Here is a 13,519-nt window from a genome sequence, read left to right on the forward strand (position 1 = left end):
TTCCTGCCGAGTGTTTTTTTTCCTTTGTGTGTAAGCCTGTACCATCCATCACACCATCACAAACGGAACAGACTTCACGAATAACTGAAAGAAAAAGCACAATAGGGCCACGTGATATAAATTGCTACTAGCCTTGCAAGGCACACATTTAGTAGACTATTAAATAATCCCAGAATATTGCTTTGTATTTGCTGGAGTATAGAAGTTGTATTAGCATTTAATTGCCACGTGCCATATTCCCCATTGTGATTTTAACACACTTCTCATAGCTCCTCTGGCACAAGGAGAGCATGCCAAGTAATTTAAACGGGAGCTACACATCCTTTGTTGTCATTGTTACACAGACTGCGGCACACGCTCGTGGAGCTTTGTTGCCGTGTTGCCGAGCTTTAAATCGAGTTTTAGGAGCCCTGCAATTTAATGATACGCTCGCAGGAGCAAGAAAATCAGAACTGTCAGAATCAGCCTCGTGGCTGGATTCGCGGGCCAGAAGAACTCGGGCACTGTCTGTTCAGACCCCCATATCGCAGCCACAGGGAGCGAGAGGCGCCCCGCGGGTGCGGTTCTTTTGTAGGCAGCGGGACCCCCCGCCTCTCTGCCCGCCGGGCGCGGAGGGGTGTGCAGGGGGTGTGGAGAGGGGTGTGCCCGCGGCCGTGTCCGCCTGTCCCCCGGCTCTCGCCGCTGCCCTGCAGGGGGGCGGACCCGCTCCTCCGGCGGCGGCTCCGGCGGGACCCGCCGACAGCCAGGTGGGCGGGCGGGGGTCGCCGGCGGGCGCTCGGAGCGGCCGGGGCGCGGGGAGGAGGGACCGGCGGCGGGAGGAGGAGCGGCGGCCACACGTCACTTTCCCCGGCCGCGTGTTTACGTGGAGCCGAAGATGGCGGCGCCGGTGGCCCCGCCACGGCAGTTGTCGTCGCTGTGAGGCGGCACGGCACGGCACGGGACGGGACGGGACCGGACAGGACAGCGAGCTTGTGCGCCCCGGCTGAGGGGAGGGCGCGGGGCGAGCCCCTCCTCCTGTTACCTCTAACACCCTGCTCTCCCGCACAGACGCCATGGAGGACGAGGAGCGGCTGAAGAAGCTGGAGGCTGGGAAAGCCAAGGTAGGAGGAGGAGGAGGCGGCGGTGGTGACAGGGCGGCATGGAGGCAGCAGGGTGAGGACGGGGGCGGGTTGTCAGCGGGGCCGGCCGCGGTGCGGCGGCGGAGCGGGGCTGCGGCAGGGGCTTGGCGCGGGGCCCCGCCGCGAACAAAGCCGCGGGCGGAGCAGGCGCTTTGTGCCGCCCGCCCTGCGCGCCCCGCGCTCCCCCGCCCTCCCGCCGGGCGGTGGGTGCGAGTGCCCGATACAGCAGCCCCCGACAGCGGGCACGCCACAGGTGCCCTCGCAGGACCGGGCGATGACAGCCCGGACGGCCCCCGCGGCGGCGACGGGCGGAGGAAGAGCCGAGGAGGGGGGTTAACCTCCTTATCCTTCACACCCAAGGCGCGAATCCCGTTTGCCTCATAAGCCTGGGAAACCCTGTGAGCCTTTAAGGAAGTTGTATAAAACTGACAGCTGTTCCTCAGTGTGGAGCTAATGCCGTGAGAGAGCCTTAGGAGACAGGGGATTAGCGGTGCCTCCAGTGGTGCGGAGGGCTGGGAATGCCGGGCAGTGCGTGAGTCACCTGCCGGCGCCGCCGCAGCCGCGGTGCCCGCACACCTGCGCTCGGCCGTCACCGCCCCAGGGCTGTCAGGCGGCTCAGACGGTGCCCTGCGGGCTTACCCAAGTGGTAATCGGGGAGCTTATCCTTCTGCTCTTTAAGCACGGCTCAGTACACACCGGCTGAACAGCGTTTCGCCTTCTGGGCAACAGACCAGTTACTATGCTTTAGGAGGACCTCTTTTTTACTTCAAAGAAAGCTTTGGTGTGGTCAATGAGATAAGATAATTAATGGCATCGTAGGAAAATAAGATAAAATTAGTGTTTTGGCGTCAGGTATCATCTGTTTCCTTCCTGCAATCATTGCTAAATGATAAGAGTTCAGAAGTTGGCCGGTCATTCATGCTAAAGATATACATGTAAAGTGGCAGGAGGTAGTAGTACAGCAACAAGAAGACAAGCTAAAGATGAAACTATGAAACAACATCATTGCCTTATTTATGTGGATTATGGAAAAGAGCATATCATTCATCTGCAAAGTATGAATAGGTATTTTGCTGTATTAGGAAAAAATTAGTAACTTAATGTGTTTCTGTTTGGGTTCAAAACGTCTATTGGGAAATTCTCCTAGACAGAGCTGTGTGTAGAGGAAAACCTGTTCTTTAAACGCTTAGTGCAAGAATGGTGTTTGCACAACATTATGCAGTACTCCTAAAAGGCACTGGGACAAATTAAATCCTGGTGACAGTACATTCTGTCACACACAGATTGGCTAATTCTTCTGTGGAAAATTAGGCAGTAGTTCACAAGGAAAATGGTTGGAGTAGATTTGGCATTATTATAAACCACAAAGAAGAATTTATCAAGAGAATTTAGATTTTTCTGTCCATGTTGGCTTGACACAGAAAACTAATGACAATTACTGAAAATTGAACCAAAGGCTAGGACTCTAGCAGGAGTTCAGTGGCCTCCTTCATACTTTGAGAAAAGACATGTACACACTTTACTAATTTGTTTTGCGTTTTAAGAGTATTGTCGTAACTCTCACTATTGTTGTAGTCTTTTCTGCTTAAAACCCAATGATGTTCTTAAAAACCCAATGATGTTCAGTATTTGACTGAAGACTTTAGTATTCTATGTTTTTAAACATTTCCCATGGTTTAAGTAATTATCACTCTTTAAAAGTGTATGTGATTTATGTGGGAAAAGACTATAAAAGCAGGGTTAATTTTTCAGATTTTCCTTTGGTGTTCTGTGTACCATTTACCCCTTCTTTTTACATGTGAATGATGTAACTAAACGTGCTGTAGAGTGGAGACTAGGTCACAATCTTCCAGTGGCAAGTCACTGATAAAGGCAGAAAAGAAGAAATTGTGTTAGCAAAGAATGGAAGCAGGAGTTGCTCCTGTAGCTGCTTTTCTCTTTTTCAAACATATTCACAAGTAGCATAATTAGTGCATCTCTTAAGATGCTTGGCTCCAGTGAATATTTTCTGAGAACCGTGGCAACAAGCATTCAGAAAACTTTTGAACCTAACCACTTGAGAGTTGTTTAAATAAAATAGTTGAAAAATGTATTTAAGTATGTGTTGTTACTGTGCTAAGAGTGCAGGTATTGCTACACTGCAAATACATTAAACCATCCACCTGAAATTATAAATTTTAAATGTAAATAAGATGTCTCATAAACTTCGGGATGAATGTAGGTAACTGGGATTATGGTAAACGAGCCTAGTAGACGCCATGAAGACAGCTGCTACATTGCTAATGGTGGCATCATTGTTCGAAATTGAGACTTGCATTCTTCTTTGGTTTGGTTTTGGTTTGGTTTTTTTCTTGAAAGGTAGGTACTGCCAAATCTCAGTAGGTGCATATCAAACAACATGAACTTTCTGTAAAGCAACCATTTGGTTGTTTTCTCATCATAATGTCAAGTAGGCAAACTGTGGATTTTTGTTTTGTGTGATTTGATCTGCTTTTGAACTTTTTCTTGATGTCTTCCTAAGACACTGTCTCTCCACATAACTCTTTTACAGAGAAGTGTATTAAAAATGGATTTTCTGCAACTGGTTTCTTCTGAGTCCTCCTTTATTGTTACTGGAAATAAGAAGCTGCATTGTGAATCTTACCTTCATTGAATGGTGCTAAGTGTACTCAAGCCTGGCAGAATGGGTCTCAGTGTGAGCACACACAGCCTTTGCCAGTACATCATTTGAAAAATGGAATAAAAAGCTCTTGATGGAAGCTCACCAACATTTGTGTTTACCTGGTGATTTTTGGAGACTACGCCAAGTCTGTATTGTGAAGCAGTTGCACCACATGTTGTCGTTCTGTCTGTTACAAGCCCAAAAAGGCAAGGGAGGCACAAAGTTAAAACCAGTAAATTATGTGTTCCTTTTTCCAGACCTGTAGTCATTCATTTTGTTTAGCTGCAAGGTAAATGTGCTGGATATTAACCCAGCCTCTATAAATGCCTGTCTCCCTCCCATTAAAATGATCTCTCTGTTTAAGAACTCTCTTCTCTCCAAACAGGCAATTTCTTCATCTTATATCATGGTGTGATTATGGTGGAGCAAGAAAAGTGTTTGTTAGAAAGGCCACTTAAGGGAAACGGTTGACTGTGATGGAAGTTGGAAGGGAGAGGATGTGTGCCAGCAATAGAAATACAGATGCATGCTATTAGGTTGATCAGAGCCCTAAAACAAAGTGACATTAGAAATCAATCATATATGTTTTGTGCCTTGCTAAGGAAATTCTGTAATATTGTTGATGGTCTCAAATAGTGTAGATGTATCTGGCCTTAAAAAAGACTACAGAAGATGGTGGTTGAAGAACTTGATATGATATTTATGTGGACACATACTATGTGTGCATGCCTGCATGTATCAGTTTCCGTGGAAATCTCATCTAACATTACAGAGGATACTATTTATGGTAGTTAGCTTGGGTATTTTAATTTCATGTATTTATTTAGCAGCTTAGGAGCTGGCTTTTCTTATCAGGATGTGGCACCATTTTGATCAACTTTCAAAACTATACAGAGTAATTTTCTATCTTCAGAATAAAATCATCAGTGATTATATTCCCTTGTAAGAAAATGGCTGAGGGTATTTTGATGTAAAGCTTTTGAAACTTATAAAAATATTTTGATTTAATTTATCCTCACACAGACACACATGAAAGGCACAGCTATTATAACTGGTAAAATTGAGATGAAGCTATCAATAGCAAGTTTTATGGAATGATCCATTTTACAGTACTGAAATTTGGTTTGCAAAGTGTTTAAATACGTGTTTAAATTTCTGTTGAGCAAAGGGCACACTCCTTAGCTGTGTGGGAGGAGTGAACAAGGGAAAAACAGTAACATGCTTTGTAAATTCTCCCAGGTTGGTCTAGGATTTCTGTTCTAAGGTTAGAAAGGCATAATTTAATGTCTTTTCAAAGCTTCTATGTATGTTTGCAATACATGGTTGCACTGTTCAAAGAAACTATGTCATTGTTGGAGAAGCTTAAGAAATTAGGGAATTGGTTTAGTTAAACACTCGAGCATAGAATAAGCAGTTTTACTGCTTTTGATCTATACCAGAGAATTACTGAGCAGATGGAACAGTGAAGTTGGTTTGGGAAGCTCTAATGACACTCAATGGACAAGTACTACAGGTTGTATAACTAGTTGGAGAAGTTATCTTGACAAATTGAATAGTAGAAAGAAATAATTGCATATTTTGTGATCTGGTCATGCATGTAAATATTTCAGGCGGCTGAAGATGAAAATGATATGTATTATTAAAATAGCATTGTCTAAGAGTCTGGGAATGTTTGCTCTTTACATGCTACTCTTTTGAGGGTAGAAAAAGATTTTGCCTGCTCATCACAAGTCTATGGGACCAGATGGGATCCATCTAGGGTGATGAGGGAGCTGGCAGAAGAGCTTTCCAAGCGGCTCTCCATCATCTACCAACAGTCCTGGCTCACTGTGGAGGTCCCAGGTGATTGGAACTTGGCAAATGTCATGCCAATCCACAAGAAGGGCTGCAAGGAGGACCCAGGAAGCTACAGGCCTGTCAGCCTTACCTCAGTGCCTGGCAAGGTTATGGAGCATATCATCCTCAGTGCAATCACACAGCACCTACAGGATGGAGAAGGGATCAGACTCAGTCAGCATAGGTTTAGGAAGGGCAGGTCCTGTCTGACCAACGTGATCTCCTTTTATGACCAGGTGATCTGCCTGGTGGATGAGGGGAAGGCTGTGGATGTGTCTATCTGGATTTCAGCAAAGCCTTTGACACCGTCTCCCACAGCATTCTCCTGGAAAAGCTGGCAGCCCACGGCTTGGAGAGGGGCACTCTGTGCTGGGGTAGGAACTGGCTGGAGGGCCGGGCCCAGAGAGTGGTGGTGAACGGTGCTGCATCCAGTTGGTGACCGGTCACTAGTGGTGTCCCCCAGGGATCAGTGTTGGGCCCAGTTCTATTTAATATCTTTATTGATGATCTGGATGAGGGAATTGAGTCCACCATGAGCAAATTTGCAGATGACGCCAAGCTGGGGGGGGGGGTGGGAGGGGGCATGTTGATCTGCTGGAAGGCAGGAGGGCTCTTCAGAGGGACCTAGACAAGCTGGAGAGATGGTCTGATTCCAATGGGATGAGGTTCAACAAGGCCAAGTGCCGGGTCCTGCACTTTGACCTCAACAACCCCCTGCAGCGCTACAGGCTGGGCACAGAGTGGCTGGAGAGCAGCCAAGCAGAAAGGGACCTGGGAGTTTGGATCAACAGGAAGCTGAACATGAGCCAGCAGTGTGCCCAGGTGGCACACTTCCCTGATCCTGCTGACCACATTGTTCCTGATATAGGCCAGGATGCCATTGGCCTTCTTGGCCACCTGTACTCAGCGTTGGTGAGGCCACACCTGGAGTACTGTGTCCAGTTCTGGGCCCCTCAGTTCAGGAAGGATATTGAGGTGCTGGAGCAGGTCCAAAGAAGAGCAACGAGGCTGGTGAAGGAACTCGAGCACAAGTCCTATGAGGAGAGGCTGAGGGAGCTGGGGTTGTTTAGCCTGGAGAACAGGAGGCTTCAGGAGAGACCTCATTACTCTATAACTACCTGAAAGGGGGTTGTAGCCAGGTGGGCATCAGTCTCTGCTCCTGGCAACCAGCAATAGGACAAGAGGGCATGGTCTTAAGCTGTGCCAGAAGAGGTTTAGGTTGAATATTAGGAAAAAATTTTTTACAGGGAGAGTATTTAGATATTAGAATGGGCTGCCCAGGGAGGTGGTGGACTCACCGTCCCTGGAGGTTTTTAAGATGAGACTGGATGTGGCACTTAGTGCCATGGTCTAGTACATGGTGGTGTTGGATCAAGGGTTGGACTGGATGATCTCGGAGGTCTTTTCCAACCCGGTCGATTCTATGATCTCTGGCCTCTTCACACTGAGCAGTTTTGGAATTCTCAAGGAAAGGTGTTGATTTGGGTTTTTTTGAAATAAAATACTCAAGCAAAGCATAGAATAGTTATGTGAAACAGTGATTAAAGCTCTAATTTAAAACTCCCATAAGAACTCAAAATATAGACTGTTTGTAAAACACGGTCCTTTTAAGCTCCCTGTAATTTATGTGAAAAGGAAAAAAAGCAGTATCTCAGTGGTTCTTGAGAGTTTTTCATCACAGAAGTCAAATTAAATAGATCTAAATGTTATATTTCATTAGAGAACTGGGCTACTAACACATCATCTTCTGATTTCAAGTGTAAACAGTTCATTTTGCTTATTCTCTGTCTGCCTCAAATAACTTGAACAAAACTCATTAGACAAAATCAAGGAAGCAAGAATTTCCCTTTTAGTCTGCATTTTCTTAGTCTTCTTTTCTCTTAAAATAAGAAGTCATTTGCCATATCACAAAGTGCTTATTTCATCATAAAACCCTAGTCATTGCTGTCACTCTTCATAAATTATGGAGGAAAGCAGCTTTTTGAGTTAAAAGTTCACAGAATGGGAGTCATGCTGAGCTATATTTGAAGATGCTGGTGTGTTAGTGGACAGGAGAGGAAGCAATTGGATCTCTTAAGAGTTTCCTGGGCGAGTGTGGGTGAGTTTTGGCTCAACAGAGCCTAATCTCTTTCTTTGTAGCAAAGCAGGAGAGTGCAGTGAAACTATGAAAAAATGCTATAATGAAGAACATTTTATTTGAAGAAGCCCTTTTTCTTGCACAGGAAGATCCTTATAACCTGTATCTAATTCCTAGGCATTTCTCTGTTGTATTGCTTAGCTATTTTTTTTTTGTAGGTCCTTCTGAACTTGTGGATTTTGGCTTCTCTTCTTTTACAGGCTTCAATCTCCTCTCATTTGCATCTCTGTCAATTTTAAATGCAAATAATAGAAGGTATGTGGAATTACCTGTGTATAGTTTGATTATGAACATGACTAAGCTTAAAAGCTGATTTTTGTCTTGCAGAGGAAGTTGTAGATACAGGGACTGAACAGCACCTTACAGAGAAAACATGTGGTTTTAAAAGTGTTTGAGTAAAAGCAGATAGAGCAGAAATTGAGTAGAAGTGAGAAACAAAGTGTGAGGTGTTTAGCTTGTTGTCCATGTATTTGTTTTTGTTCAAAACAGTGGATATCTTCATTTTATTCTAGAAAAAAAATTTTTATACATTTGAGATGTATATAACTTTTATCTAGATAATTGATTGCTACTGGAGTGGTACATAAGCTTGGATGAGAGATCCAACAGAAAGATTATCTGTGAAACCATTTTCAAGACACCTTCTGTAGCAGAAAAAATGGTACGACTAAGCTAATTTTTCCTTTGAGGGTAATAGAACTACCAGCTCTTTGCAGTTTACTCATTGTTCTTTTTTTGCTTTGAAAAAATAAAAAGAAAGTTATATTTTTTTGTCATGTGTTCAAGTTTTTTGTGGACTCTATTGGGTCTTTGTAAATAAAAAAATAGTACTTGAGTTGAAATTTAGGATTTCAAATCTCTTTTCAGTTGGCACTACTAGAACTCTTCCTGTTTCCAAGTGTGTTCTCTGTTTTTTTTCCATATCTGTGTTTTGATCTCCATTTCCCTCATTTCAGAGATCTGTTCTTGCTTTTAATACAGAGTTTGATTATCGATTTTAAAGGTATATTGATAATAACATTTTTGTTCAAAGCTTTAAAGTAGCTGTCTACCTTACTATAGTGATGCAAGGTAGAATGAGCTTAAACTCATACTTGCTTTCTTCTGAGAATGCAGAGAAATATCACTTCAGATAACCTTTGTTATTTTGCCAGTTTAGCGAGAACTGTTGTTTAATCCAAGATGCCCGTGAATTTCACATTAATTTCATCATATAGAGAACTGTCAACACTGTATTGTTAGTAGCCCTGCAAAAGCAAGGAATTGCATTGTAAAAATGCAATTTAAAATTGCTCCTTGCGTAAGGAAAAGGAATTACAAAAATGAAAACACAACATTGCTCTTTGCCTACTTGTAGGACTTTCTTCATTTTAGCACTAGTCTCTCCCTCATTTCTATGGTCTGCTTTCCAACTACTTATTTTTTTAGTCTGGGTGTTGCAATAGCAAAACAGAGATGACTGCAATATTTGTTTCCCTCAGTTATAACAGATTGTAGACAAGTTTGTTTGTTTATACTGGTTTGGAAATCAGCTTGATCAGCACCACAAATTCTTTCTAAAGAACTTTCAGTAAAGTGTATCTGATACTCCAGGGGAAGCACATTGGACCTTTTGGCATATGTAGGTGTTGCCAGAAAATCCTGTGGGTTTTTTCCCCATAGGAAATACTGAAACAACAGATTGCTTTTAAATATTGATGTACAAAGGTATTAACTGCAGAATAATGTGTGGTTACTCTAGCATTTTAGAGTTTGGAATAGGGAAAAATCTGATGGAAATGAGGACAAAAGAAAAAGTAGGTTGTCCTACCTTATGTTGCAATATAAGATTATATAGTAGTAACACAATTGTTGGGAATCCTAATTTATGGAGTGGAAGCTCTGACTTAAATATCTGCCCTATAGAGAGGGATTTCAAGGTATTTCTCTCTATTTGTTTCAAAATAATTTTGTTACTAATACAACCTAATGTGTCATTTTGAATTTGAAAAGATAAATGCACCACAGTTCACTGAAACACAGCTGATAATTGCAGTCTTTTGACTGCCATACTGAAACATAAAGTAAGTAGATCTTGAATTTTATGATGATGAGACATATTCTGTTGACTGTGAAGTGCTGGCATGCCATATCACGTTGATGGTCCTGGTGTTCCTGTTTCTTGAAAGAAACAATAATCTTCATTTTCACATGATTTCTTGAGAAGCCAACATTTTATATTATAAACTACCTTTCCTACAACCAGTGGACAAAAGACAGAGGAATGAATAAAAATGTTAAGATTTCTTAGAATTCTTAGTTTCTTGGAAGTATGGAGTTGGTTCTCCTGCTTCCCTCCTCTTCTGAAAAGGAGCCCCAACAGGCTTCCAGATGGAACAAATTCAATAGTTGTCAGCTGAGCAAAAGAATGTGAGACTCTGGAAACCTAACACTAAGTTTAGGGTAGTGGGGGAGTGATCAAATCACAGTTGTAACAACCCTAAGTTGTAGCATCATCACAAAACAAAGAAGAGATGGTCTTTTGGACCATGCTTTTAAATCTCACAACATGAAGAAATTTTAAGATTCTCCACTATTGGAGATAATAATGTTAAAGAGAATATATAGCATTTTTGTGATATTTTCAGAGGAAAGCCTAGATTTGAAAACTACTGCCATGGCAAAAAGACAGCATATCTCTAAAACTACAATAGCGAGCAAAAGATCCAGGAAGATCGGTGAAGTTGAAGAGATGGAGTAGAATGGCATCCTGGGACTGAGTATGTTTCTGTGCAAATATTGATAAAATAGGTGTTCCAGAGAATAAGCAGGGTAAATTGCATAAGACTTGATTCAAATCTGACTTCACTGGTAGGCTGTTATCCCTTCATCCTGGATTTATTTGCTAAACTTTTTTCTTGTCATCAAACTCTTCTCTCTGAAGAAACCTCCAGTATCCAACCACAAAACAAGGGGAAAATATTTAAATATTCCTGAATCCATTTAGATTGCCTAAGGGAGGTATAAAATTTAACATTAAAACCATACATTTGCATATATATATAGATAGATAAAGATATATATATAAAAATGTATGTTGAGAACATATGTTTTCAATTAAAAGGTGTATAGGAGAAATGGCTTACAATTACAGGTAACAATGCTAAGAAAACCCTATCTTGGTATGTTCAGTCATACGCTCTCTTGACTAGCCTAGTTTGCTATGGTAAAAGAAATAAGGGAAGTCCTGATACAAGAGTCCTCAAAGAGGGATGTGTTAGATTTTCTTCATTATTTGGAATATATTCCTGGAATTCAATTTAGCTTTATTCAGAAAAAAAAAAAAAGTCCACTGCAAGTCTGCAGTTTTGTGAGCAGTATCAGTGTCTTTGTGAGTTCGCTTTTCTCATTATTCAGAAGCATGTAAAAAGTAATAAAAGCCTGTCAAAATGGTACAAGCCTGTCAAGCCTTGCACACTGAGCGTGAAATTCATGCAGTTGGTTCTCTCCTTATGTCTGCTCTGCTTCTTGCAGAGCTGTCTCTCACAGGCTGCAGAGTTCGGGGGCTTTATTCTCACTCTGTTCAGTCCCACATGGTATGAATTAATGTAAAAGTGGCATAAACAATGTGGGAAAGTGATGAAGCACAACTGAGTTTGACTTGTTCTACAGTATTTTACAATTTATTAAAAAAAGATCAAACCCCAAAAACATTTTTTAAAATGAAAATTTAAGCTTTGTTCAGTTTCCATACAGAGTTGAAGCACAGAGATGGCCAGAATGCCTATGAATAATCTCCTTAAAATGTATTGAAATTCTCCAGACTACTTTTGAAAACTCAACATGATGTGTGTGAAAAGATTGCATCGACAACTGGATGGAAATCATCACATTGCTTCAGTTTATTAACAAGGAGTGGCTATTAGTTCCTGCTCAGCTTAAACTGAATTCAGACTATTGATCTGTATCTGAACAGTTGATTGTCTTCTTGCCAAAGATGTAACCTCTCAGACTCTTCATCAGTTCCTTTGTCTACTTGAAAAAAATTATAATCTTCTGCTCATTATTAAAAAGTCTTATTTAGACATTGTCTCTTCATTCTAAAGGTACCTTTTTCTTTCAGACTTCTTGGTTAATGAGAAATTAACTCTTCAGGTCTTGCTGTGCCTTAATATATTCTGTCTACCTGTTAAGGGTTTTTTCTCAATTTTTGATCTTTAAATATCTCTGCCATAGCTACATTTTTACTAAAGAGGACACAGTGTGGAGGGAAAAAATCTAGGGGTATGCTACATAAATACAACTAAATTGGTTTCCTCTTGGAAGGAAATGTTAAATTTACATGAATCGGCAATATAAGCAGTACATAGAGTTTCAAAGTAAACTGATAGTCGATGCTTTTTCTAACATCAAAAAATACTCTCTTCAGCCCTTTTCAGCCAATATCTAATAAACTCTTCTTCCTTATTTAATATATAGACTAAGTGCTCTAGAAATGGTAGGGGTTTTAAGTTAATTAATTCTAATTTGCATTTGGTTATTTCCAGTGTGTTGTGGAAGAATGAACTATGGGACCTGGAATAAAATATTGATTAGGATCCCACAGGAAGCAGCAGTTGCCTGCTATGGTTTTCTTTAGACGTATCAGGATTTTTGTTGTAGGATTCTGATCAGTATTCATGGTTTTTGAGAAGCAGCTGATTACCCCCAACCCTGGCCCCCTGGAAGCTACACTGATGCTTGATAATACACTGTAACCAAGGCTGCAGTCATCAGTAAGACTCTGCATATATTAGAGAGTCTCAAAAGACTGGCAAAGATTGCTCTTTGAACAGAACAGACTTCTCTAAATGAATTGTCAACATTTAGGTCCTTGGGGATCTGCACAACTGTTAATACGAAACCACCTTTAGGTAACTAGCGCTGATCCAAGCAGAACTTACTGAAAGTGTTAAAATTTTTAATACTGTTTGACATGGTCTTATAAGCAAACGAAAGACTTGGTCTAGGTACAACCATCATTTCCTGGCTACAACCAAATAAAAAATTGTACTAAGCATTATTTGTTTTAATGGCTTACTGTCAAAGTAGGTGGTCTTTCAGTCTTTCACAAAGCCTGTGTCACTCAGTATTTACATTATTAGCAGTGGAAAAAATGCGTGGGTATATGTAGACAGTACTAAACTGAAGTAGATGGGAAACACAATGAAAAGACTTAGAATTCAAAATGATCTGGTACAAAAGGACACAGAAGCAACACTCGAGCGGTTTTTTTGCCTCTTTGATGATAAAGGCTGTCCTTGGGCTTCCCAGGTCCCTGAGTTTAATGGCAGAATTGGAGGAGCGAAAGCATTATCTACTGTACAAAAGGTCGAGCCGAGGACCAGTTCAGTAATTTTGATGTATACACATTTACGGCACTGTCAGCATCCTGCAGAAGCTGGATGCTGCTGTTACAAGACTATTTATTTCCTCATCTTTAAAAGGTCATTGTCATTAGAGATTTCAAATTAAGCAGGGGAAAAAAGCAAACATTAGATCCATCTTCAAGGAGGGTAAGAAGGAGGATCTGGGGATCTATTGGAAAGTCAGCCTGGCCGCAGTCTCTGGGAAGATTATTTCAGATCCTCCTGGAATCCATATTGAGGCACATGAAGGGCAAGAGGATAAATGGAATTTATCAAAGGCAAGTCAGTTATCTTCTATGGTGAACTGAGTGTCTGAGCAGATGGGGACATTGTTTACCTCAACGTTAGGAAGGCATTTGACGTGATCTCTTACAGGTGA

General features: G+C 41.7%; 1 protein-coding gene across 8 annotated transcripts in view; it reads left to right on the plus strand.

Annotated features, from left to right (window-relative positions):
* Positions 1-663: 663 nt before the first annotated feature.
* The window catches only part of AKAP9 (A-kinase anchoring protein 9), a 113,712-nt gene continuing 100,856 nt past the window's right edge, over positions 664-13,519 (plus strand). For 7 of the 8 annotated variants that reach the window (XM_027749136.2, XM_027749134.2, XM_039379883.1 and 4 more), the window contains exon 1: positions 871-1,100. In XM_027749136.2, the coding sequence (XP_027604937.2) occupies positions 1,053-1,100 (48 nt within the window). In that variant the 5' untranslated portion in view covers positions 871-1,052. Of the gene's footprint in view, positions 747-870; positions 1,101-13,519 lie in introns of those variants that run through there. The other variant, XM_027749133.2, reaches the window with a different exon arrangement.

The sequence above is a fragment of the Pipra filicauda genome, unplaced genomic scaffold (assembly GCF_003945595.2).
Source record: "Pipra filicauda isolate LSUMZ 115617 unplaced genomic scaffold, ASM394559v2 scaffold105_size2325265_pilon, whole genome shotgun sequence".
Classification (NCBI taxonomy): Eukaryota; Metazoa; Chordata; class Aves; order Passeriformes; family Pipridae; genus Pipra; species Pipra filicauda.